The 27,796-nt window shown below is 50.8% G+C and overlaps 1 protein-coding gene across 5 annotated transcripts in view; it reads right to left on the bottom strand.

The window, feature by feature from the left end:
- RNF220 (ring finger protein 220) overlaps positions 1-27,796 on the bottom strand; it is a 219,506-nt gene that overhangs the window by 120,053 nt on the left and 71,657 nt on the right. For 3 of the 5 annotated variants that reach the window (XM_041482942.1, XM_041482944.1, XM_041482941.1), the window contains exon 3: positions 8,263-8,337. The exons of the other annotated variants lie outside the window; for them this stretch is intronic. In XM_041482942.1, the coding sequence (XP_041338876.1) occupies positions 8,263-8,337 (75 nt within the window). The remainder of the gene's footprint in view (positions 1-8,262; positions 8,338-27,796) is intronic. 5 annotated transcript variants of the gene reach the window in all.

Genomic DNA, 27,796 nt, shown 5'->3' with positions numbered 1-27,796 from the left:
ACAATCAGGGCTTGTGTGGAGATGAAGAAAGGCCCTGCTTGTTGGCGGGTGCAGTTGGGGTGAGGCCGGGGGCATCGCACGATGGCACCCCAGGTACTCCAGCTGTGCCAACTCTCCAGCCCAACAGAGAGGGGGCTGTTGTGGGCCCAGCCCCGGCACAGGGTGTCACCGCCTGCCTTGGTTAGCAGGATGCTCTCTCTTTGTGCCTGCTGGTTTCTGCTCTGCTGACCCGCTTTGCTCCATCAGCTGGCACCATCCATCACCTCTGGCAGCTGCGTCAATTCCAGGGCTCTGCAATGCCATTCCCCAGGGGAAAAAACACATTTTTTTAAGGGAAAGGAGGAGTATTTTCTCTCCTGGCATGCTGCAAGGCTCCCTTCCTCTCCTCCTCAGAGACATGCTCAGTCCAGCCCAGGGACAGGGGCACAGCATGTGACTGCATTCTTCATTCTGCCTGGCCCCAGCCTTCCCCCTGGAAAGCAGGGCCAGAAGGGCTGCAGTACCTGCAGTGATCCTGGGGTTGACGTGCGCTGGCCCTGTCAGGAGCTGGGAGAAATCAGTCTGGCAGTGGCCCAGCCCTTCATACAGTGCCTTATCAGGACTGGCTGCAACAGCAGCAGCTCAGGGAAGGTGTTTCCTATGTCTCATGGCAGATGGTGGTGGTTACAAGCCAGGGTGCCAGGGTAGCTGCAAGCTGGGTCAGCTGCAGGATCTGGTATGAGAATGGAACAGGGTGTATTCACACCTCTGTCCCTGAAAGCCCTTCTCCAGGAGATGGCGAGTTTAGAGCATATGCTGGCAGCAATGCCCCATGACTGAGTGCTCACCAAAGGCCACATTGCTGGAGGGTACCTATAGCTGAGTGGTGGGAAAAAATAAGCCTATCTTCATCCCTTCCTCTCGGCTTCCCTGGGCCAGGGTCAGCCCTGCAGTGCTGGATGTTGCCCCAACTCTCCCCAGCCTCAACTCACTGTCCTGAGGTCCAGAGGTGGGACAGGACCTGACCATTTTATCAGGGCTCTCTGCCTCTGTCTCAGCAGTCCCACCTCAGCAGCAGAAACATATGCCTCTTCAATCAATACTCAGCTCTTAATAGTCCTGACAATTCACAAGAAAACAGGGGCATTAAGCATTAATTATATCTATTTAGATTCAAAAAAATTTATGACTGGAGTTAATTACAGCCAGAGTCATAAAAGGTACAGAACAAGAGGCGCTACTGTTCTCTGGGGTGAGCAGGACTGAACGGCCCCGGACCCCAAACTCTCGCTGGGCAAGGATAGAGGGATGTCCCTTGCCATGCCCACCACATGGCTGGACACTGCTCCTCAGAAAGGGACTGCCATGGGAAGGGGCTGTGTGGGGGCTGTGCTGGGGGTGTGCAGAGCCAGCGGCAGAGTCTCGGGGTGCACGGCAGGTACTTGCTTAGCTGTTGTGCTGGTGGGACCTGGCCTGCCCCAGCCTGTGGTCTTCTAATTTACTGCTTTCCTTTTACCGTAAAACTGAAAGGGGAAGGTGCACCCTTTAATCACTGCCTTCGGGGCCCCGCCTGAAACCACACAGAGACCAAGCGAAGGCTAGGAGTTAATGCTCCTTCCGACACCTTTTTATGATTCACGGGCCTGACCTTGAGCCATAAACCGCTCAACCTCCCCGCCACACCGCCAGTATTTACAGCCTGCAGGGGCCATTGCACGCAGCCACCGATGCAGATCCACGGCCGGCCGCGCACAGGTACACAGCTGGGGATGCAACAGGGATGCAGCCAGAGATGCACAGGATGGGATGGCTACATGTCCAGGGATAGCCCTGTGGATGGGCAGCAAGGGATGGATCCTAACATGGCACTGGAGATGGAGATGCACCTAGTGCACTCATCGATCCGTGCTCAGGCACACCTGTGTGTGCACAGGTAAATGCACCAACACGCCCTCACCGGGCTCCCCTGCAGACACACATCAGAGCATGCTTCATGCAGGGAGCTGGGCACCCAAACACCCACTGCCTGGACACTGGACACTAGACTATGGTGGGGGCTTTCTGCTTGTTGCAGCAGGGCAGGGGAACAAGCACTGTGGGCATGGCTCCACAGGAAAAGGCCAGGATGAACTGGCATACCACAACCCCTACAGTGTGTCCCCCACTCCCCAGCAGGAGGAACATCTGCTGCCTTAAGAACCCCCAGTGGCACTCCAGAAGTAGGTCCTGGCATCGGGATTTGTCCCACTGCATCCCACCAGCCCCAGGTCTTGCTCCAGAGGTGAGACCTACAAAAGCCTATGCTGGTCCAAACAGGAGCAGAGTGAAGTCTACTGGTTAAAGCAAAGGGTGCCCCTCTGGGTTCGGGTCAGCATGCTCCTTGCTTTATGCCTCAGTTTCCCCAACTGCAGCAGGAAAAATAATCCTGACCTATCATGTTTGCATGGAGTTGGGAGGCCGAGCTTGTTAATGTTTGCAAAGTGGGTTTGGCTCCTGTGATAGAGCAAGGCAGAAATGTGAAGGTCATTATTATTAGTGGGATTAAAGCAGTTGAACCCAGAGCAAGGGGTACAGGAGAACACAGCACTTGTGTTGAAGCAGTAACAAATCGCACACATGTCTAACCTCAAAACAGCGATGAATGCTATGATCATGGCTCATTTTAGAAACACTGTGCTGAACCAGAGAGCTGCCAGAGCACCTTTTAATACTTCTGCAAAAAAAACCAAAACCAAAATACCCTCCATGAATGCAAACAGGACTGAGATAGGCTGTTCTTGGAGACAGAGCCTGTCAGTGCTCACTCAGTATATGCCCAATAAGGCCACGGGCCCACAAGCATCACTTGCCAACACAGCTCACCTGGTCCTCTCTAGGACCAGAACCTTCTCTTATGCCCCCACTGGGGCATCATAACACTGGACAACTTATCCAATACAAGTCTCCACATGTTTTTTTTTTCCCCCCAAGTTTACAGGTTGTCTAATTTTTTTGCTTTCCTCCTTGCAAAACAAAAGAGGGAAAAAACACCCTTATCTCAGAAAGCAGAGTTCAGGAAAAAGCTACTGGTCTTTTGGACTTGGTGAGTCCCCATTGATAGCCTTACTTGTCACCGAGAATTTATCAGCCAAACACAGTGCTGGTATAATGTGCTATATAACTTGTGCATAAACAAACTTCAGCATGATAAATGCCCTGCTTTGAAGCCATAAAGTTATTAGCTGGTAGCTGTTAGCTACTGCTTAGCATGGGACATGCTCCTTCCGTTAACCCCTGGATGCCCCGCCTGCGCTCAGAACCCCAGGGAGAACTCTGCAGGGCACCTCCACACAGCAGGAAAGCACAGAGGGATCTGATGGGCCGGGTTGCTTCTGCTGGCATCTGTGCACATTGTGCCTGATGCAAAGGTTGAGAGAGGGAAATGCTTGCTAGGAATGGGACTATGAATGTTGGCAGCTCCTTGCTGTCCTATTTAAGCACTTTGGCAGCTCCTGTCCTTCCCTCTGCCCCTCAAGAGGCAAATGCAGAGGGGAGCAGGGCTGGGGCAGTTAGGCATGTACCCACAGCTCAGACCTTCTGGGTGTGTACCCATTTCAGAGATGGACTAAGATGGGGTGGGAGGAAATCAGCACCCCTCCAGTGCCCAGGTCACCTCCTTTAGGTGAAGAGCTGCTAAGGACTCTAAAGTAAAAGCCCAAAATTTTTCTGGCAGCAGCCAGGCAGCACCTTCCAATGAGGTGTTTAGAGTTCCCTCTGCTGCCTGCAGTGCATGGCTGCTCACAGCTCCTGGTGAGCACTGCCTTGCTGGAGGCTGGGAGAAGCTGGAGAAGCAGAGCTGTGTCCCAGGGCCAGCACTGCTGGAGATGGGTGACCAGCACCACAGAACCAGCAGTGCCATGGCTCCTGCCAGCACCACACCTGTGGAGCACCCTACACTGCACAGAGCCAGGCTGCGACACCCAAGGACCTCTGGTCCTCCTGGCCAACTCCTGGTCTTGTCCCACTGGACCAAGGCAGAGAGCTGGGTATGCTAAGGATGGCAGCAGGTCTCCAACACTCAGCCCAAGGCATGGACAGATTTATGCAGCAGTCTGGCAACTTTTTGGACACACAAACTGGAGCCCTGGAGCTGCAGTGGGAGATGCTGGTGCCCAGGGACTAATTGCTATCCCTTTCCCACTGCAAGGTGGCAGGAGGTATTTCAGCAGGGCCAGCTGAGGGGCAGCAGGACTCAGGGCTGCCTCACAGCCTGTTCCCCATTCAAAGTCCAGTGTTGAAGAAACCTGTAATTAGAGTCCTGAGTATTAATTAATCCCCATGACCCTCCTCTCATTCTCCTTCCACTGCTCCCACTGCTCAGGAGGTCAGCCTGGATTATTAACACAGGCAAGCAGAGGATGGCAAGCTCACCAGGTAGGTTGGCAAACCTTGGGCCACATTCCCAAGCTCAGAGCAGCCAAAGGCACCATGTCCCTGCCTAACAGCACGACTTCCCTTTCCTGTCTCCTCTCTCTCTTGGCTGAGTTTGATAGGGGTCATCTCACTCACTTGGGCACAGCCAGCACTTTGGGGAAAGCATTCAATGAGCTGAAACATCCCAGAATGAGCAGAGCTGCTTCTGTGCTAACTTGGTCTGCACAGTCCTTTGCAGGGTGGCTGAGAGCAGACTCCTGCATCCCAGAGCCTTGGATGAACCTTGCTGGAGATAACTTACCCTTGGAGATCTCCCAGCATGATGGAGAGCAGAGCAGCAATCACAACCTAAAACATCACTGAAAGGTCTTCAAGCATCCCATCTCTGCTCATCCAGGTCTTGCCTGGGTCTTTAAGAGCCTCAGCATTTCAAAGGCATTATAAAGGCAAAGCATGGAGAGGACACGGACACTCTTAGTACAACATGGCCCTGCCATCCCAGGACTGTCCATGCTGCTTGGGGTATGGACAAGGCTCCTGGGATGGCCAGACTCCCTGGAAAGACGCTGCCCAGGCAAACCCAAGGCTGATACACTACAAAGAGCTGCCACAGAGCAAGGAAACAAGATATGAAATAAATCCAAACTTTTCTGACTCCCTCATAACAAGCAACTGCTTCCCTCATCTGAATTTTTCCTCTTTTCTGCTGCAGCAATAAAAAGGGGAAAATCAACATCCAAATGATCTTGTTTATGGTGACTAAATAAGCTGCATGTGCTTAATCCGTTAGAGTTTAATGAATTTACGACTTGCTCTGGAATTTGACAAGGGCTGTAAAAGAGTAATTAACATTTATCAGTGTGTTTTTTACACACACCCCACCCTCCTCCCGCCTCCCTTCCCTCCTCCTGCCGCCTGTCGCAAAGCAGCACCGGGTATCGGGGGGAATATAAAAGTGATCAATTAATTCTTAATAATCTCAGGGAAAGATTGTAGAGTCACAGTATGAACTCAGGGAGTGTCAATAAACATGCCAAAGGTTGGTCCCCCCCTTCCTGGCGCTGCTGCAGAGGAATGTGGGCAGCCAGGGAGGGGATGGGGCTGCAGGGGCGGTGCTTTGGTGGACCAGCCCTGCACCCCTTTCCTTCTCTGTCACACTCCACTGCCCTCCAGATCAGCTTTCTGTCACTGACAAGTGGCCTCTGCCACAGAATGGGGGGCTGGTGACAAGTGGGGTCCCATCTAACACAGCAGTGGTGGTGATTTGGAAACACAATCCCAGCTGCTAACTATGCTAGTCAATAGCTCTGTCCTAACAGAGCTGAACCTGTTGGGAGGGACCCTAAACTCCCCACCCTGGTCACAGGGCAGCTGAACATCTGCTTAGATGAAGAGTTGCCCCACTGTCACCCTTTTGTCACTCAATACAGGCGGCTGCTGCTGTTTCAGCTGTACTAGACATGAGAGGATGTCCCTGCTGGCCCCTGAGACAAGCAAGGGGGGTCACACCTTGCTTGTGCCCAGCCCTCCCAGCTGCTTAGCTGCTGTGGAGCAGGGAGACAAGCAGGGATGCAATTTGGGGGCTGCAAGGGGACAAGCCCAGGCTTCCCACACTAGTCCTAGGGTGGGCTGAACATGATCTCAGTATCCCAGGAGATTCCTGTGATGGGAGCCCAGTGTGCTCCACCTTGGGCCACCTCCCTTGACAGCCCTGGAAAGCAAAGCCAGAAAGAGCCACGGCCATCATCTTCTTGGTAGGTAAGACAGACATGTCCCCTGCTTCTGTGACTGCAGCATCCTGCCCCCAGCAGCAGCCTTTGCATGCATGTGTGTGACCAGGGCGTGGGGAAGCTGCATGACTGGACTTCCATCAGGGAAGAGAAGGGTCAGTGCTCCTGGGGGCCACCAGGCTCCATGGAGGAGACAGAGAAACATCTGGGCTTGGCTGTGGGGCAGAGGGTCTTGGAGACCCACAAACAAAAGCTCAAGATGATAAATCCTCAGAGGTTTGAGACTGTCTGGGGATCTGCTCTGGACAGAAACAAATTCTCCCTGTTGAACATAACAGCCCAGAAATAAGCAATGAGACAGGGATGGAGAGGGCTGGATGCAGGGAGTCTGGAAAATCTCTGCCCAACCCCACGCAGAGCACTGGTGAGGGTGGGAGGTGGAGGCAGCAATATCCTCCTGGCAGGCTGAGATCCCTGTGCCAGGTACACACCTGCCAGCTGGATGGGGTAAACGTGGGATTTCTTGTGAGGCGGGAGTTGTTCAAGCCAGCCTGAAGCAGATGAGTGCAGGAGAGGCAGGGAAGAGAAAGGAAAAGTAACAACATGACCTTGCCTTTATGTCACCTTGACTGGTTTGAATCCATCTGGCTGGCCTGGGCTGTGGGGCTGGGCAAGGAGCAGAGCTGGTGGGGAGTGGGGCTGAACCCTCATGCAGGGCAAGGGAGTGAGGGAGGTGGGCTGCAGCAGAGTCACTCTGCACAGCCAAATCCTCACAGAGCACCAGATCCCAGCAGCCTCTGAGTGAGAGTCTCCAACCTTGGGCAGGCTTGTAGAGCCAGGGAATGCACAGAAGTGGCATAGATACACCTGGGTGGGAGAAATGAGGGCACAGGGAGGGGTTTCAGGCCACCAGGACTGGTCCCAGCACAACAGCATCTGCTCTGCTCACTAGACAGCAGGTCTAGGTCTCCACTGCATGAGTGGTGTAGCCAATATCCACCGCTGAGGCTGCCAAAATCACTCAGGAAACACTCAGGAAGCGGCGCCAGTTGCTCTTGCAGTACTCTGCATTGCTGTCCAGGCTGCACCACAAACCCCCTGCATGACCTCTGGATCTCTCCTCTGCTGCAGGAGAGGATGCTGTGGGGGCAGTGAGGGGGCAGAGGGGCACTGCACTCCCTTGCCTGGGCTGGCTCAGATGCTCCCGTGTCAGCCTGTCTAAACAGCACCTCCTCCTGCAGAGACCTTGTGCTGGGGGTCAGCAGCTCAGCTTCTCTGGGATCTGTCACGGTGTTCCTGGAGATACCGAACAGCAGCTTGGAACAGACATCCCAAAGTGTTGGGCCAACCAGACCCACCATCATCCAGCTGCTGGAAAAGCAGCTCCTGGGGCTGAGGTGACTCAGGTGGCATTGGGCAAGTCCTCCCTGGCCACACCAGGCACATGACTTCACCTCTGTGCAAGGCTGGAATCCCCCACCTTACCCTGGTATAGAGGCAGTGCAACTCAGAGAGGGAGCCAGGCTGTGATGGGCAATGCTTGGCCAACGTTTGCTGCTTTGCAGAGGCACCCAATGGATCAGAGACAGCCTGGCCATGCCCCAGCCTTGCTCCACTCAGGTGCTGCTGACTGTTATAACAAAGAGCATTTATCCAGCTGCATCCCCAGTTTCTCCTGCTTTCCATTTCCCTTTTCTGTCAGTCAGGTGTGACAATTTCAATACCCATCAATAATAAGGTGGATGGTAACTGTAACAGAATGTGCAGCCCCGTGTTGACTTTTCTCCATCTGAACAGTCACACTTCACGTGACAAAAAGCTGCAAGGAGTTAACAGGAGACCCCCCCCTCCCAGGTCCTCTAAATGCCCTGTTCCGGGTTTTAAGCCCATAAGCATTGGTGCTAAAGGTGATTTTAAGCGATGATTATAAGAAATCTATTGATCCTTTTGACTTTATAATGACAGAATAACCATTTTAATAAAACACCTCTTAATCATGCATTAACCCTTCTTAGCTATTTATACACTGAATACCAAATCAACAAGGGTGTTCAAATTTCTAGGAGGCTTTTTGGAGGGGGAGAGAGACGAGATTTCTTTAGATAACAACAACAAGAAGAAGAAAATAATGCAAACTTACAGAGGGGGAGAGTTAAAATCATACGATGAGTGGCAGTTGCAGACGCCTGGGGCCCTCTTTGGTTGTCGCTTCTATCTGGCAATCAATTGACAAGAAATTGAGATTATGAAACATTGTGCCTATGATCAAAGGAGGTGGGCATACTTCCCCCATCTGAGGCAAAATCTCCACTCCCCCAAGGGAACTAACATCAGGGAACACCAATAATTTGGCCTTCGGCAGGTACGAGACAATGCTGACACCAATTTTAGTGTGAATGTGTCCACCAGCCCCATGGGTCTTTGTGGCAAACTTGGAGCAAGGTTGCAACACCCTAAATGTGGATCCTACTGGAGCATTTAAGCTGCCAACGATTTTTTGTGAGAGACTTCATCTGGAGCAACAGAGTAAAAAGAACAGGAAATTAGGGAAACTCCACCAGCTCAGGCCAGTCAGGAATAGGCATGGGTTGTTCACCCCCTCTCCTTGCCCTTCCTTTAAACCCACAGCATCAGTGTGGAATGGTTCAGCTTGCAGACCTGGCACAGCCCTGGGGCCTCTTGTGGAAGTGCTGGAGAGGGGGCAGACAGGGCTTCCTTCTGCCCCAACCGTTGCAGCCTCAGAAACCACAAAGTCCCAGGGTGCATTAGGAACTGCCTGGACGCCAGAGCTTCCTGCAGGTGCCCCACGCTCATGAATCACACCTTGTCAGGGCCTGGGGTGCCCAACGGCTGGGTGACCGCTGAGATGCCCGGGGAGTCCTGCCCTGGGATGCACCTGCCTCCCCACCACGCCATCCCAGCCAGGCAAGGGTTAAGCAGGCACTAATCACACTGTTTGAGAGACATTTCAAAGCCTCTTCCAAATATTATAAAAAATGTCTTTAATCATCTAATAGCGTGAACTCCTCTGATGATGAATGGAAAGAAGCCGCCTCTCTCCTCCTGATCCTAACAGATGAGGCTGAAGAGCTGCTGCTCTGGCAGGGGGGAAAGCTGGGGAGGGGGCTTGGGGAAGAGAAGGACATTTCTCAACCTCCCACCAGAGCAGTTATAAATATGAGGTCATACAGCAAGAGATGATAACACATTAAGGGCTCTTGAGATATTAGTCTGTCAGCCTCGTTAGACACAGCCTATTTGGGGCTGACTGCGTAATTAGAGGCTGGGGTACCCATAACTCATTGGTGTTTATATGGTAGGAACGGGCTCCAGTCACCATCACCCTCAGCACTGTGAGTGAGAAGCCATCTTCATCAAGCATTAAACCTCACTCCCTGCTGCAAATATAATCCTTCTGTCCCCAATAAAAACTGCTGCTGTTTCCCTCCTCCTGCCCTTCCCACTAAGCCTGGAGCCCATTGCATGCTCAGTGCACCCACCCTCACTCCTCCCCTCCCTTCTAGGTGGGGAACAGGGTTACAACTTGGTCAAGGTGCCCCAAGGTAGTTATTGAACAAATGGAAAAGTCCTGGCTCCCAGTTCCTTTCCCATATAACGGCTCATGGGGAGCAGTCCATGCCCAGCTCTGCAAGGGACTGCATCCCCTGAGAACCCCTAGACAACCTCCACAGCAAGTTTGACCTGCACCCTTCCACCCTCCAGGGGTGGGCTGGAAACAGCCTGGACAAAGATGGTCCTGGGAAAGGCTGAGCAGAAATAAGTCCAAGGAAAGGCAAAAACATGCAAGAACACCAGGAGAGCTTGTCACTCCCACCCTGCTGTGAGCATCCCCATGCTTGGTGGGGAAGCTGGTGAGGAGATGGGCTTTCCATGTGTTCCCCAGTTTCTCTTCTCAGTTCTCTCTAGGTGGCAGTGAGCACTGACACGGACAGGCACTTCCCAACCAACCCAGCCAAAAATTTGGACAAGTGAAACAGGGAAGGGGAGTATTTCCCTTATGAAACTGAGCAGAGCAAAGGCTCCACAAGTGTCAGCTTTGACTCGACAGGAAACAGACAGGGAGCAGTGAGCAGGGGGAGGCAAGCAAAAGCCAAACCCAGTGCTGTGCACCCCACAGAGCTTTCCCAGCAGCACATCCCTGTAAGTCCTCTTGCTGTGTGGCAGGAGGAAAATTAAGGCACCGGGAAGTGCAGGGACATCAAATGAGAAAAAAGAGCCCTCGCTGTAGAAACTGCCTGCTACTGCCAAGGTCTATGGCTCGGCCACCCAATGCCTCATCCCCTCTCCCTGCTTGCCTCCTGTAGCCAGGGAGGGGGCAAGGGGTCTGCAGAGGAGGGGGCAACCCCATGGCTTCCCAGGATGAGGTAGGATAATGAATCCTGATGGGGGAAGTGACCTTTTCCAAATGCCACATGTCATTGGATTTTATATCACACCAGGACAATGTGCCATGGGTATTAAAATCGTTTTTCCAATAGAAGCATGCGTGTGTATGTGTGTGTCAGAGAAAGATGTGAGAAAAATAAAATTAAGATGTGAAAATTAGGCTGTGTCCAAACATGGCCTTTAGAAAAAGACTTGGATCCTCACAGAGCAGGACTTGAAGAAAAGATCCATGCCTTTTGCTCCAGAGATCACAGATGATTTTGTCAAGGGAATATGACTTGTCCAAACCCTATGACAGAAAAAGGGAAAAGGAACTCGAGTCCTGATCTCTGTTTATAAAGTTCTGCAGACTTTCAACTCTACAGTGTCCCTCTGCTGTGGAGGGACACCTCCAGAGCTGCTCTAGCCATGGAGGCACATACAGATGCATGTGGAGCACAGATCACCTCTCATGTGTGCTGCTGGACACCCACAAGTGTTAGTCTGGTGCATAAGGAGACAGCCAAGTCCTGCATGATAGACAATGCCAACTTGCTCAGCCTCACCTGGGATGCAAAGCAGCCCCTATCCCTGTGGGCCAGCCCAAAGATGTGAGCAGAGCATCCATGGAGTTGCCCATACACACAGGTATGGACACTCTCCCCATATATGCCAGGATACATTCTGATGTGAAAACACAATGTGAAAAGGGAGGCACTGGAAGCCAAATTCACTTGAACTCTAGCCTGTTCCCTCAGTCTGCAGGGCAATTGTCCGGCTGAAACAACAATTGTCCGACTGGGACAAAAAGAAAAAAAAAGAAAAAAAAAGAAAAAAAAAAGGACAAGCTGTGTTTGTTTATTCAGCTTCTCTCTCCCTCTCTCCTCTCGACAATACCCTGACACCGTGTCCTGCCGCGCCAGGGCTGCAACCCCAAAGGGCTAAATTTGTCCCAGCTGGAGCCCTGTTTACAAGCCTTGTCCTGTTTACAGCATGGTCCATCCTGCCCAGGGCCAGGCAGTGGCCATCTCTGGGATGGACAGTTCAAGGCTCACCGTCCTTGGCCTCTGCTGTTCCTAGGCTGCCCATGTGGTCCCTGGCAAGATGCCCAACTCCCTGCACTCCCCATGTACTAGCACACATAGCAGCTCCCTGCCCATCTGGGAAGCAATGAGGAGATGTGGGCTTGCATGGGCTGCTGCTTGTCCAGCATAGTTCTGTGGCGGTCCAGGTGGCTACAGCCATCAGTGCTGGCTGGTGGCAAACCACCCCCAGGAAAACATTGTTTGCAAGCTCAGCAATGAGAGTGCAGCACATTCCACGTGAAGCCAGGTGGGAACAGCCATGCTCCACCATGAAAGCATTAGAGGAGCTGCATGGCTCGTGCAGCCATGCATGGATGCTCTGCTCTCCATATCTTACATTGCAGCCACCTTTTTCTTGCTGTCAGTCATCCATTCCCCTCTTTCTGATGGGCTCACAAGGGCTGGGAGGGCAAGGCTGGCAGGAGCTTAGCTCCTCTTCTGGATGACAGAACTGGGTGTCACTGCAGGAGTCTGAATGGTTGAGTCTGGATAGACGTAATGGGTTGAAGGCTTTGTGAACAGACTAACCCTGGGGAGATGGAGGAGGGGTGCTTACTGCTAAACCCCACTTGCACTCTTCCCACACTGATTCCCATCTCTGCTGGTATGCACCGGCCTTGCTCTGCTGCAGACTGATGGGACCTCACCTGCCTGCCCTCCAGTATGAGGGTCCCCTACCATCCCAGACTGCCTCAGCTGCAGGACTCGATTGGCAACATCCAGGCTCTTATTTGCTGTTTACTGAGTTCCAGGTAATGAATCCCAACACATGAAAGGTTTTTATTAAACTTCTGGTTTGCTGTCAGCATTGGCCATAAGTTTGGAGAGGTTGGGAGTCACAAGAGTGGTTTCAGGGGTGACTAAAACCTTTCACCTAAGAGCCTGTGTGCCACCTGCTGCCCTGTCACCCTTTCCATGTCCATGCCTGGTCTCAGTGGATGCAGAGGGGATGTGAGATCCCCTCTGCATGTGAAATGAAGCAGCTGATCTTGTGCTACTGTAGCCTCCTTTATCAGGGTGGTGAAGAGGCTCACCTCATCCCCAGTGGCAGGGCCACTGCTCTGCATGATGAATCCCTCTTTGTACCTGCTACAAAGGTACATCCTTTGGGATGTAGGGGCTACATCCACCCAGGCTTAATGAGTGAGCAACCTCCAGCACTCTGATGATGCAGCCTTTTCTCACACGGACCTGGTGGAAAACACTTCCTGATGTTGCCTTGGGAAACCTCCTGCTTGAAGCCAGGAGTCCTGGATTACATGTTGTGATAAGGGGCTCCTTGTGTGCATATGGAGGGGAAAGGAGGATCTCACACAGAGGCCCTGATGTGGGTTCAGCTCCCAAACTGGATGAGGGGCTCAAATCTCAGTACCCAATGCTGCATCTGTGCAAGGAAGGGTCCAAGAGCAGCTGAGTCTGGACAAAGGCTCCAGTTGCTGCAGGCACAGGAGCAGAAGAACGAGTTACCAAACCCTTCCTGTTACTACGTTTTCTGGAGACAGATTGTCCAGAGTAATGCCCATGGTGGCACTGTCATGGTGTCCATCTTCCAAGTGCCTCCTTATCTCTCACTGCTCACACCTACCTCATTTCTTGCCTACAGCCCAGTTTTGGGTTTGTTTGTAGCCTGGGTTGGGGGAAGCCTTTCTGCACTGTGTGTCCTGAATGGAATCACAAGGTGAAGCAGAAGCTCCAGGAAGAGCAGAAGAGAGGTTGTACTCCCCAGCCTACCTCCCTATCCTATCTCCAAAAGATCATCTGTGCATGACTGTGGGTGGGGCTGAGTTTGAGCATAAAGGCTTGTGTACATGAAGTGCTGCTCCTGAGAAGCTCCCCACGCTGGGCATTTCCTATTCCCAAAATAATACTTTGTTTGCTCAAGTTCAGCAGACCCCCTGTGACTCTGAAATACAAATGGAAGTTTTGGGGAATATTTCAAAAGTCAGAAGATCACCCCCACCCTTCATTCATGTTCAATTCCAAATACAGGCAGGACTTTAAGGGAAGGGCTAATGGAGAGGCACATCTGCACACAAACACACACGTCTGTGCCCCTCACACGTGCAGATCCTCATCTCCGGAAGAAGATCTTCTTGTCAGGAAGTCACAGCCCTGATTACTTTGTCTTCTACGTTTAAGAACATCCCTAACTGCTCCTTGGATAGCTCAATTAGTAAAGTGAATATATTATATAAAGTCTAAAAGATTAAACTATCATAGGCAGCCCATAATTTCATGAAGAAGTCAGGGGAGCATATCCCTCTTATTAACTCTATAACAAATGTGATGAAAATGTTCAAATAGAATGTTAATGCAATGTTACGTGTAATTTTCCCAGGCGATTTTCTGCTGAAATATTTCTTTATTAATAGTAATTGAGGGTATAAATTATGAATGAGGCGATTTTCTCCTTTCACTGGGAAAGACGTACTAATGGCAATAATTCTTTATAATAATTTTTTGGGGGGGAGAACGGGGAGGGAGCTAGGGTGAGGGGTTTAAAGAAAAAAAATCTTTAAAGGGATTGCAAAATATATAGACTAGCAGTGCATGTTTTATGGCAGGGCACTGTATTTTATATCCGTGTGCTGGCCATCAGTCCTGTGTGGGTCTGTACTGCATGTGCACGAGGTTTGGGCCTCTGGCAAAGGCGATTTCCTCCTCTATTCTACATGTGTAAAGCCTGACATCAAGTACAGGGAGTATGAGAGCACCAATGCTGCGAGTCTGCAAATTCAGGACTCCCTGTTTTGCTGTTTAAGGGAAAGAGTGGCAGGGAGCACACGATGAGCCACAGGGAATTGTGGTTAATAGGTGGGTACTCAGGGATGAGCAGGTTAGTGGCACAGGCTGTTGTGAATTTAATACAGACTCTGACACTTTGCCATGTTCTCACCATAACCAAAAGTACTTCTTTGTGCTTTTGTTCGGGTTTTTCTTGGGGTGTGTTTTACCATCAATTCAGCCTGCTAATCCTGACCCCCAAGCGCCTCCATGTGCGGAGATGTGTGGCAGTGATGCTTTCTCCTACAGCCACTGAATCTTGTGCAGCCTTGAAGCAGGGTGGGACTGGGGGGAATGCTGACTTCCAAATGCCACCCCCCACCCCTTTGTGGGCCGAGCCTGGGGACACACACAAGGCCAGCCCAGGGCCATGCGCTCACACACCAAGGACAGGCAGCACCAAGCAGCACAGCTGCTTGTGGGAAAACAAAAAGTCCTTTTGGTGATGCCAGCATGAAAGAGGCAGTTTACAAGGATTTCAGAGCTTGCTCTCCTTCAGGTTTGTATGGTTTTTCAACAGACCAAACAATTTCAAAATTTTTCCACTCAAAAGAAATGCTGTTTTGAGTGCAATTCTTAGCCCCTTCCTCCTGCACACATCTCTCTTTTCAAAGAAAGACAAAGGTATAGTCTCCCTTAAAGGTAAAGGATGGTATCCCTTAAATTTTCATTACACTTCAATTGGATTTAAAAAATATTCTGAAAGGTTTAAAACTTTCATAGCAAAGAATCCACTTTCTCCCACAATTTTATTTAAAACTTTTCCCAGGAAGGAAACTTTTCAAACTAGTTCTAGTCGACAACTAGAACTAGTTGTCTAGTTGTCTAGACAAGCATATGAAGAGAAACTCCTGACTCCAGGCTTTTGCCATGTGAACTAAAGAGCTTCAGCTAGCTAAAAAATGTCTCTGGTAAGGACTTCCACTGAGAGTGGCCAGCACATACTAGCACCCAGCAAGGGGTAGAGGTCCTGGACACCCATGCACAGGGGTGCAGATGTGCCCCACATGAGTGGAGATGTGTTGAGGAGTGGGTGGCTTTGCTCCTCCCCAGGGCAGTTCTTATATAACAGGGGATTCCCCCTGATCAGGCTTCTCCCTGAGCTCTCCACGGGACTGGAAGAGCTAGAGCTGGTCCTTCTGCAGCCAGCTGACTGTGCTGCCCTGTCTCTCCCCTTCTCTGGAGACACAGACCCTCAGGCCCTGCCCGTGGTGCACTCCACACCAGCAGGCTGTGCGAGAGGCTGCAGAAAAGCAGACAAAATCAGCGTGATCCGTCACCAACCCTCCTCAAAATTAGGTTAATAATTTATGATGTTAAATGGGACAGTTAATAGCTGGGCCAGATGATTCCTCAGCTAATCTAGAGCATGGGCTGAGCTGCAACGAGTCCTCTGAGAGTTCATTACACTCCCCAACCCTCGGCGCTAGTGCTTTTGGCTCTACTGATACCTACGGGAGGCTGTGGCTGGTGCCGCTGGCAACATGCCTAAGACTTGCCCCTCATCAATTAAGAGAAATAAGGAAATCGACAGGAAAATTAATTTCCAAAGAGACAATGCTTCTGAAGCCTGCACTGCCCCCAGAAAGCCAGGGGGTTATCTGGGAATCCGTGCCTGCCGGGGAGAAGGTTGTGTTTGCTGTCTCACTGAACGAGGTCAGGCTGCTTTCCTGAGAGAAAGAGGAGAGCAGGGAGGGGTGTAAGCAACTGAACAAAAGATGCTTTTGCTTCTGGGTCAGTCCCAAGCAGGCTCCTTATGAGGGAGGGTGCTCAGCCGTATTTGTGAGGAGATGCACAACACACACCTGCTGCTTAAAGCCCCCCAGTGCATTGTGGCTCACCGGCAGCAAGGATTTACTCCCTGACAATGCACGTTCCCAGCAAAACCTCAGAGATGAAGGATTGGGATGAGAAAGTTCAGCAGGTCTTTTCTGTCAAGGAAACAGAGCAGGCTTGAGACAATCAGGATGAGGCAGTCAGAGTGCTCTCCAGGGCCAGCCCTCACCCAGAGAACAGCCATGGGTGGATCTTCAGCTGCTTGCCTGTCTCTCGAACCTCCCTCTCACTGGAGATCAGATCAAGCCCAGACACAGAAAACAGGCATTGGATAAAATAGCTTCCCCTCACCAAGACCTCAGCCTCTGTCTGTGCCCTGAGCCATTCCATGTCCCCCAGGCTTTTTGCTTCCTCCTCGGTCCCAGCAACCTTCCTAGAGTGCAGGACAAGCTTGCCAGCCACAGCCAAAAAATGCAAGGAATTACTAAGAGTACATCTTGTCAGTGTGATGGAAGCTTCCATCCTTTTCCAATGTAAACAGGTCACTGGGGTCCACGGCACCCGGAGACAACAAAGACCCTCTGGTACTGACAATGTTTGAGTCCTACTTGGCCCATCCTGCTTTGCTTCTTCTCAAAGGCCAGATTCTGCAAGGCAGAAATGCTTCAGAAAGCTTGCTGTCTCTTGGGATCATGCTCAAGAGAAACAAAAAGTAAGCAGGGACTTCCACCTCATTGATCTCAGCTGCATGTGGAGGCAGGAATCTCTTCCTTTGCTCCAGCATCTCACTGGGGGGATTGTCGAGCAGTGCCAGCCTTAGACAAACCTGGAAGAAAAGTGGCACAGGCACTCTTCTCTCCAGAAGAGCTAGAGATGGGTACCCTTGAGTATGGCACTTCAGACATCCTAAATCTATTTTACAAATAGAAAAACTAAGTGACTAAGTGTGAGTGACTACTCAACATCAGCAGCAATAGCAGGTGAAGGGAGTAATTCCTCCAACAATCTAAGGTCCCCAGTACCACTGTGTCCATATCCTGCCCTTAAGTGGGCACTCGAGACAGACCCAATGGGCTAAGAAGTGACCGGCTGGGCTACAAGCTCAGGCTGCTGCAGCCAGATGTGCACTGATGACTCGTGCAGATGTTGGCCCTGCAGCACGTTCGGGCAGTAATTCCCCTTCTCCCTTCTGCATTCCTGCTCTGCCAAATTCAAACCATGCGCAGTGTGGGGGGATTACCTGTAATTACAGCTTTCACACTCGGCTGGGGGAGAGCAGCGAGAAGTAAGGGCATCCATATGGTGGCATTCTGCAGCCATTCCCCCTGCCTGTGTTAGAGGCAGCCAGCACCGTCTCACCCCTGCAGCTCCCTCCCCTCCTCCAAAACCCCCTCCCAGGTGGGAAAACCAAGAAGGCCAGGGCCAGCACCAGAGTCAGTTTTCCTTCCAGCTTCTGCCCAAGTGAGTATGGGAGAAATGACAATTAGGGGGACAACAAATGAGGCTGCCAGACCCTGGGGGGGACATGTGCAGTAACTTGAGGCTGAAGCGGAAATAGCTCCAGTCAACCCACTTAGAAAATCATCATTACTGTAAAATTTATGGCTGACATGAGCTTGTCTGAGAGATATGACTATTTAAAGGCAGCCAAAGCCTCCATTTATAATAATGTGAGGGAAGGGAGGATACAGAGAGATGGGGCAGGTTTGAAGATCTTTACCCTTTGGGAAAGCAAAGAAGACTGTGTCTGCCTTGGCAGCAGGGGCAAAGGGACGGGGCTTCAGTGCAGAAAGGGTTGGTGTGGTGGGGCAAGACACTGTGTCCTGTGGGAAGGGACAGAGCCTCTGCCATGGCTCTGCTGTCCCAGTCCCTGAGACCACAGCATTCTCTGTGGCTTTGCCAGCCACTCCTGCCTTTGGGGCTGACAAAGTGCCACCACCTGGGTGCAAGCTGTCCTGGACCCCAGGCACACAGGTCAGCTCAGCACCATCCAGGCAGTGCTGGACAGGGCCACCATCAGAGTGTGCTGCAGGATTCACCAGGAGTGTGCTTGTAGTTACATGTGAAGAAGAAAGCCATTGCTGGGACAGGGAGAGAAAAAAAGCAGTGGCAGATTTGGAGGACAACAAGCAAATGCCTACAAGGTTCAGTTTCTTTTTTCCTTCCATTTGTTAAGGACAGAAAATTAGTCCTGGTGGGGGGCTCCTGATAGGCCATTGCTGTATCCAGACCCTTAGCTGTCCTCCTTAGGTGCGCTTCCCTCAGGGCTTTACAAAGAGGATCATGCAATCACTCACTAATGCTTGTTTGGGGAGCACCTCATCCCAACATCAAAGCCGGAAAGAAGGCCCACCTGCCAGTTCCTTGGGCCAAGGCATCTGGTCAACCCTCACCTCCAGCTAAACAGAAATGCTGCGAATTTGCTAGAGGATGGACCCCAGGGATGCCCATCTTGGATGGAGACACACTGCATGTCCCACCCAGCACATCCCTGTGCCATGCTTCCCTACGGATGTGCAAGGGAATATGGCCCCTAACCATGAGCAAGTTGGAAATGAGCACAGAGGTATGGATGAGCTCTCCACTGAGGCACTCCCAGAAGGTTGATGGATGCAGAGCAGCAGACTGCAGGCCAGCACTCCATGCCATCCAGAGCAGGGAGCAATCCCTGGAGGGACCACCCTGCCCATGGACCGCATGGAGCCAGTCACTGGCGTTCCCGTCCGGGCTCTCCTCCCCAGTCGGGCTGCTCCCTGTCCTTCGGGGATGGCAATGGCTCCTCACCTGATTGAATTTCCAGGCCATCACTTGCTCTCCCTGCAGCTGCGAGGCACGATCGCCCTCCCGGCAACCCCACGCTCACCCCGCGGAAGGAGGGGCTAATTCAGTTAGCCCAGTGGCATTAGCTGCCGTGAAGAATAACCCGCCAACAAGGGCCTGCGAGCCTGACACAATATTAAAGACCCCACTGCCCTCACTTGGGGCAGATTAAGCTGGGCTCATTGCTTTAATGCTGCACTCCTCGGCCGGGCTCCCTCCAAGGCTCTGCACCTTAACTGTATTACCCCAGCACCGATGTGCTTGACCTGACGATATTGCTCCCACTGATAATTCACCTCCCAAGAAACTTTGCCTTTTTGACCTCCTGCTGGAGTAGGTTCTAACCCCATGGAGCAGGGCTACCCCTGCATCCCACCATCCACAGTCTCGCTTTCCCTTGGCATCATCTCCTGCCTCCCTGATCTACTAGGGGCCTTGAGGTACCTTCTGCCGAGATCAGGCAACTTGCCCCTGAAAACAGGTCACTGTGGTGATCTCAGGATCCCAGTCTTTATCAATGACTGCACTGACATGCACAGTGAACATGTAGCACATGTGTGTGTGTGCAGGGGATGGAGAATGTAATTTACAGCACTAAGGATATGCGGGACATCCCGGCTCACTAACCTCATCTGGGGTACCAAGGCTCTCTCACTAGCGATGTGAAGCAATGCACAGAGGGAACATTAGGTCCTTCCTCTCCCAGGGATACACATATCTCATCTGACCCAAGGAAGCAATCAGGAAAAACACCCAAATACCAGCCTAGAGGGAGCCTGGGCTCCAAGTGAAACTCAACAGAGCGGTGTGGGAGCAAGACATGAGGTCATCCTGCTGCTGCCAAGCACAGGCAGTGCCAACATTATCTTGGCTTGGCAGCAGCCACTGCCTCCTCTCACCCAAACGCTGCCAGCAGCTGTCTTGTTCTCTTATCCCTGCTTCACCCTGTGGCCTGCAAGCAATACAGGGAGAGTCTGGAAGATGCTGTCTGCTTGGGCTGCTGGCTCACAAAGCCTTGCTTTTCACAGGAAACAGCACCAGAGAGGAATCACTTTCCCACTTAGTCAAAACCAGAGGGCCACTGTATCCTATAAATCTCCAGAATGAAATTTTTGAACATGGAAAACTCACCTTTTCTGAGAAAAATAATAGTCTGATTTAGCCACCTACTGATTTCTGCCCTCCTCACCAGAAAATTGTAATAATCTACACTGACCTTTTCCTCTTACTTTTATCATTGGCCATCATATCACTGATATAATTTTATCGTTATGTAAGAAAGAGGTTGGATTGCTGGATGCTCTACCTCAGCTTCTTGGAAAGAAGCAGGTTAGCATCAGCAAGTTGTAGTTCCAGCTCTCAACTCAGAACAAGGCAACTGCTCCCTGTTCTGTTCCCTTGCCTTTGCACAAGTGGTTTTTACACTTGCTTTGCACAGTTAGTGCTTGGGTAGTGTATATCAGTCTTTACATAACTAATGTATATGTATAGATATTACTATTTACACTAAAAATAATAATGACCAGACAATGCTCACAACAAGCAAGGCCTTCTTTTGGAAATATTTTGCTTCCTTATTTTCTGATTTCACTACTCAAAGGTGTGTTTCCTTTTTTTTGAAGAAACAAAACTAGAAAAAGGAACGAACCTAAAGTTCCACTCATAACTCAGACCACAAGTCTCAGTGTTTTTCTTAATATTAAAACTTTTGGTGAAGCTGTGTTTGACCTGGTGCTGCTGGCACAGGAAGTAGAGCACCCACACGGAAAGAGTGTCGCAGAGCAGTTGTGAAGCCACGTGGTTTGATGGCTATCAGGACAGAAAGGGTCTATTTTGATGTTTGCCTTCACTCAAAGGGTTCTGTGACCCTGGGGAAGGCACAGCATCTCTCCCTGTCCTGGATCCCCTCTGCCCTCCTCTGGGTGCATGGCGATTTCAATAGGTGCAGAAATTTGCTGCTGCCTCCCACCTGTGGCAGAAGGAGCTTTCCAGCATGAAATACCAGCTGTGCCATCTCACATCCTGAATTTGCTGGCTGGATCACTGCTCAGAAACTGTGCTTGTCCCTGGTGCTCTGCCCAGAGCCTGGCCAGACGTGGGACCTGTTCTAACCTGTTACAGCTGCCATCCTGAGCAACGCCAGTGGCAGAAAGTTTTCAGGGACACAAATTAACCAACAACAGCAGAGCTGGTATGGTAACCACAAGGGAAACACAAAGGCTTATTCCCTCTACTCTTCTCCTGGAAAGAATCCCTTCAGCTGCTCACACATATATTGCTGAGCAGGGACTGAATCCAGTCCTGCTTACACAGGCTGTGACGTGGCCGAGGACGGGGCAGATCCACACCGCTGGAAGAAGGAGCAAACCCTGCCCTTGGTGTGCAGCCAAACGGATTGGAAACAAGGAAGGGTGGATGGCTTTTACAAGCCTTTCTTTAAAAAGGTGGGCAGTGTCAGAGTAGAAACAGGCCCCAAATTTAGGCTTGGGCAAAGAGACAGGAACCGTTCATTCCACATTTTGCAGTTAGCTCGCTTGGGAGGCAAATGGAAAATGGTTGATGTGAACACTTTTTCCTACCGGAGTTTATTTTTTCAAGTGCAAAGCCTTAAAACTGAGGCCTCTGCCTTGCCACAGGGCCTGAGCTAACCTCATGCCACTGTGCCCATTTTCAGCTCCAGCAAAATCCCTGTGCTGTGCTCCTCAGCAGATGGGCAGTGCCTGTGGGCAACAGCAGCCTACAGCATCTCTGTGCTTTTCCACCCCCTGGTCCAGAAAGAGATTGGTCAAACCAAAACCATCTCCAAAAAGGGAAGTCACCTGTGCCATCGTGGGGGCAGGGAGTACCTTTAGCGCCACCAGGAAGGTGACACGGGACATTGGGCCCTCTGCTTCTCACCCTTCTGACATGACCCCTCCTGTTAGGGGGAGATTTAAGGCGCTCTTATATCTCCCTGCTGTAAATGGCCTCATAAAAGTGACAGAACGACGTTCATATGGATGCTTGTTAAAATTTTATTACTAATCACCACAAAAGTTAGCTGCTATATTTAACCCAGGCTGGGGGAAAGAGGGGAGGGGACACTGCCTGGGCAGGATGGAGATATCCAGTTCAGAAAGCAAAGGCTGATGAGTGGCCCTGACGTAGCTCACGGACACAGACAAGGGCCTGCTTCAGCAATTGCAAATAAAAACCCCAGAGCCTTCACTCTGCGCTCATCATCAGCAGCCACAAGCCTTTTACAAGCCCTAATCCAAGAACAGGATGGGCTTATGGTGAAGCACAAGGCTACAGATCAAAGAGGCTCAGCTGAACTCCCACCTCTGTCGCAGCCTCCGCATGTAGCTCTGGGCTCTTCCCTGTGTGGAAGCTCCTGTGCAAAGCAGATGGGAACAGCGATTTAACAAGACAGCCAGCTCTGCAGGCTGGGGAAGTCTCTCACTGGTGTGCAAGTGCCTGGCAGTCCTAGGATGAGTGAGGCCTCTCCATTGGGCCTGCAAGGACACACAGTTAAGCCTCCTTTCCTGTTTCAGTCAGAGTTTGTCCTTGCAGGTAACAGAAATGCTTGCAGAAGAGTGAAGAAAGCCCAAGGATGCTAAGTGTCTTGGCAAAGCAGAAAGTTCTACAGTTGCAAAAGTGTCACAAGGCACTTCTTGATATGTCCTTGCTGAAGCACCTCTGGGAAAGGGCCAGGGAGGAGTTCTGCTTTCTGCAACGTTACACATGAGGAAGGAGGAAGGTGGGTAAAAGCATAGAGCATACAGGTGGTTTGGGCTCAGCTATCCCTGCTGGACTCAGAGATTGTGGTCACCTCCCCAGACAGAAACAAGAAAAGGATGGTCCAGTTGGCCATAAAGGCAGGCCCAGAAAAATCAAGAAGATGGTCACTTGTTTTGCTGTGTTAGCAGCATGCACATGGCTCTGCCCCACTGTGTGTGGATGGGAGCTGGGGCAGCTGGGGCAGGGACAGCTCTTCCACCTCGACATGATGTAATGAGAAGAATGGGACCAGCTCTGATCAGATGCTAACAGAGCACCCTTCTGCAGGGGACCATGAAAAGGCCATGATGGGTTTGCTGCTCTGCTGTCTGTCCAATGCTGGGAATGGTAGGAAAATATTTTATTGATGCAGTGAGGAAGGAGGCAGAGGGAGAAAAGTCTCACAATGAAAATAAACAGCTTTGAATGTCTCCTCAATTTGGTAATGGAATCCAGATGACTATGGGTTTCTGGAGAATGAAAGACAAAGTATTGCTTAAAAGACTTCAGCTACCAGTACACCTTCCTTCCTGTACAGCAGAGGGGAACAGGAGAGGGAGACATGCTCCTCTCTGAGGATGCTCTCAGAAACCTCCCTGGAACTCCCCATCTGCATCTCCTTACAGCTTCATGGCATCCCCAGGTGTTTTTGGCAGGTCCAAACATCCTCATCTACCCTCATACTTGCTGTACTTAAGCATCACTGAGATCACTGTCGTTTGGCTCCCCATCACTGCTTCCCAGTTACCTCGTTCCTGGCACTCTAAGGGAGCTGCTGTCTGTCAATCCTCACATCCATCTTTAGAGCCCTGTATAAATCTCCTAGATGCCTCTTTGCTCCCTATATATCTATCTAATTAATGTTAGTGTAAGTAAAGCACAGCCTTTTCCCCTTAATAAGCAGAGTGCTGACTTTATTACAGGTCTTTTTTTCCCCCCCCTCTTCTTGCTTCAGCGCTTTAAATCATGTTCAGGAAAGCGCTTACGAAGGGAAAGGCTGCGCGTCACATCTCTCCGTGCCTTCGCCCCGGCACGGCTGGGGAGGGCCGTGGGGACTGGGGAGCAGAGGGCAGCAGGAGGAAATTGGACAGGATGTGTTCAGAGCGATGCCAAGAGCTCTGCACTGCCAGGTTTGCCGAGGTCAGGGGAGAAGTCAAAGGCCATCGATGTGTTGTCTGGCTGAAGGCAGAGTCCAAGCAAAACAAGGTGTTAAATGTCTGCTAATTAGAAGTGTCAAAACAGGACTGGAAAGGCAGGAATGGCTGGGGAGAGCCTGGAAATGTGATAAGTGGGGCTTGGTGGAGGGGGAGCTGAAATCCTGGGTCTCCAGACCACACTGCAGGTGAAAGTGGGAAGGCTCCCGCTTCTCTTTGGCACTTCTTTCTTCAAAAATCCTAAATGTGAGATGTAAAGGATGTGGACCCAAAGGACAACAAGTTCTGTTGCATTTCCTAAGAATTCTTAGGATTGTAAGAAGCAGAGGAGATTTTATAAATGTGTTATTTGTCTCTTCAATGCCAGCTCTCTGTCTTTCTCTCTCTGAGATCCCCCTCATCCAGTTTTACTCTCTATGCCATGGTAAGTGTTGTTCTTGCTTCCTTTCTCTCCCTCATTGCTTTCAGGCTGCCTTGGACTGGGTGCACCAACCTCTGCCTGCCTGCAGGCACTAGAGGTTGCTGAAGATGATGGATGATACAGAAGCGAGACCCAAAACTCGCACTTTCCTGAGGCTGCACAGCAAATTGCTAGTGAGAAGTGATGGAGGAAAACGTAGCCTGGAGGCTGGGCTTGGCTCAGCTCTGTGGTGACTCTCAAGCCCTTTGGCAGCTTCTTCTCCTTGTGCATCACATGGATGTGGTGTCTGATACTAATCCACAGGCACTCCATTTCAGAGAGCGGTGGGGACACTGCTGGAGGGGACACTGTTGGAGGGGACACCATGCACAGACTGCTCAAGCTCCTGGTGCCCAAGGACGTCAAGTATATGACAGCATGTGCCACCAGACCCCTTGCAGCTAAAGAAACACACCTGGACTCCAGCAAGCCAGGCAAAGGGAAATGATGCCTTACTGCTTCCTGCTGCTACACCAAGCCACAACCTGGTCATTCTCTGATCAGCACTGGAGCCAGAGGGCTGCCCTGAAAGTGTTAATGCTCCCCCTGGCCTGGGGTGAAAGGGTTACCCATGTTGTGCTCGGATTCTTTGGCTGTAATGTGATTTCTTGGCTCCTGCGTATATATTTATGCAGTTTTGTCCACACTCCTGCCCACTCCCCCCACAGGGTGGCTATCGATCAGGCTAATGGAAGGGATCCGATTGCACATGCTCCGACGTGCTCCCAACAGCCTCGCCAATGCTGGCCTAGCCAATCAATGCTGAGGTGCCCCCGAAAATTTCCCATAATCTGATTTGAAGATGTGTTATCACTTAATAAAATCCACACTTGCCCTTCCACTTCCCCCTTTACTGAAACGCATTTGCACTCTGGCTCTGCCATGCCCCTGCATCCTGCCAGCCTCTGGGAGAAGGACCATGGAGTGGCCAGGGGCTAAAAATGCCCTATCTAAGTAAGGGAGGGATGGAGTATGGGAAATCTGTTCTTTCCTGGGTAATCAGCACAGCCCAGAAGTGCCAGGGGACACACATGGTGACACAGGCTGGTGTGTGAGGGCTACCTGCTCCCTGCTTCCTTTCATGATGTAGTGGCTGTAAGGATGGCAGTGAAAAAAGGGGATGAATCATGTTCCTGTTGAAAATATGGTGAAAAATGCTATCAGTCTTCTGTAGCCTGTCAAGAAACATTCCCATGGTCTTTGGAAAACAGTTCACTACCGTGTATGAAAACACCAAGGATATTTCTGGTGCCAATGGGTGTCTGCTTTCTTTTCAGCCTGCACAGTAGTGACAAAAAGAAAGTCCTGGGCAGTTGGGGCAAGACACCAGTGAGGTTAAAATGTGATACTCCCTGACTCTGTGTCTTGTACAGGGAGGATTGTTTTTCCAAGTGCATATAGGTAAAGCCTTATAAAATAAAGGCCTTGTTGCCCCTGTAAAATCATGGCTTAGGCCTGCTCCTTAGGCTAAGTATAAGGGAACTATGGGAGAGTGACTCAGCTGGGATAGGGGTAGAGACGCGTGAGAGTCGTGCTGCGTGATGGCTGCATGCTCACATAGTGGTGTATGGTGGCTGGTTGACTTTGGCTTGTTGTGCCTTAAAACCATGTAAACTGATAATTGGCTAACTGCTTTAAAAGGCCTGGTTTTTGCAATAAAGCAGCCCTCCTTTTCACTGCCTGGGGACTCTGTGTCGCTCTGCATTGTCACAGCCAAGGAGAGCAAAGTCAGAGGCTCTCCTACTCTAAGCAGACTAATCCTTTGTCCCTTCCTGGCCTTCTGCTCCAACAGAAGATCTTGGTGCTACCTCGATGGCACACCTCTCTTTCACAGGAGGGGACACAAAAGGCTCAAGGCTCCTGAGCTGTCAGGCTGGTTGCAAATGGGAAGATGGCCATGAAAAAGTCTGTCTTCTCACACTCTTGTCCAGTAGAGGGAGGATGATGGTGCAGGATGCACACACCAGAGGTGCCATCTTTTAAAGCCCTGTCCCTAATAGACAGGAGTATCCTCCCATAGCAGAGCAAGAAGCCATGCATGCAGGGAGCCATGTCTGCCTGGGGATCCAGGGACCGGCACATGCCAGCCGCAGGATGAACCTGAGCCCTACAGATCGATGGTGTGTGGGGCTGCTCCCCGGGGCCTGAAACCCGACACTGAGGTTCAATAATTCAGGGGAAGAGCTATCAATGGCTTCTCAGCTCTTCAGAGAGGAGAGCAAATTGAAAGGCTTGTCAGGAGTCAAAACAGAGCAGGGCAAAGCTGGGCTGAATGTCAGAGAGATTAAACAGGCAGAAAGCCACAGAGATGGGGAGGCCACTGCTTTTTATGGTTCACTTTGGCAACCATGGGAGCAGTCCAACTGCAGCAGAGCACTCTCACAGCTAGATGGGTGACCAGTGCTCCAGGAAAGCTCTTTGACCAAGAGGGTTTTCAGCAGTCCTGCTAAGGTTAAGGAGCCTGATGGCATGAGGTTCTCCCAAGCTTAGACACTGTGTCACTGAACACCTCCACAGAGTGACCTTCCTGCTGCTGTGCTGGAGCATTTGGGGGCCAGGGCAGAGGGGACTCATGCCAAGGTTGTATGTCCCATTTCAAACAGTGCCTTGCATTGGGAGAAGGATGAGACCAGTCCTGTGGTAGCCTCCTGTGGTAGAAAATAACTCTTCCAGGCCCAAGTGGGACACTGCACCAACAATGGATGATAAATAATGGTGATATTTCAAAAGACACAGGTATGATAATGAAGAGCTATTCTTCTTTTGCAAAGATCACTTGTAGAATTAAATATTTATAAATGATATTTAGACTTCTAGTCCTGTAAAATGCCTTTTTTACACAGATAATATATGTTGACTTGTTGGAGAACCAAACCAGTTTGATATATTAAATGTAGAGCTGAGTGACATGATTCATGCCCTTTCTTTTCCACTTGCCAGCCTACAGCATGTACAAGATTCTATCAATATGTTTCTACAGACATTCACATAAAAAAAAAAAAATTAAAAAAAAATAAAGCCACAACCATCCCAGCTCCATAATACACTGAAATCCTCCCAACACCCCAAATGCCTCTATCAACTTTGCAGTGTCTGGCTTGTAAGACAAAGTATTTCACACCACACCAGGCAGCTTTTTTAATTGACAGACTTTCATTTGTGCTTTGCATGTTACTTATCCAGCTCTAGTGCCTGACCCTGCAGGCCCTCATGTGGGGACCAAGAGGCTGAACTGGCAGTGATGAAGATGATCAGGGATACAGACCTAATCCCCCTCTCTCTCGCTTCTCACAGCACTTTGGTACCACAGTCAAGCACACTGCACTTAAACAATCACTTTAAGTTTAAGAGGTTTAAGAGGGATGTGACCACAGATGTGTGCTTTCTCCACAGTCTGCACTGGTTTCACATCTTGAAATTACTCTCGACAGCTCCATGAACTAAAAAACA

The sequence above is a fragment of the Pyrgilauda ruficollis genome, unplaced genomic scaffold, assembly GCF_017590135.1.
Source record: "Pyrgilauda ruficollis isolate IOZ18807 unplaced genomic scaffold, ASM1759013v1 scaffold6, whole genome shotgun sequence".
Classification (NCBI taxonomy): domain Eukaryota; kingdom Metazoa; phylum Chordata; class Aves; order Passeriformes; family Passeridae; genus Pyrgilauda; species Pyrgilauda ruficollis.
Note: the sequence above shows the minus strand (reverse complement) of the source record. Positions and strands in the feature narration are given on the sequence as shown.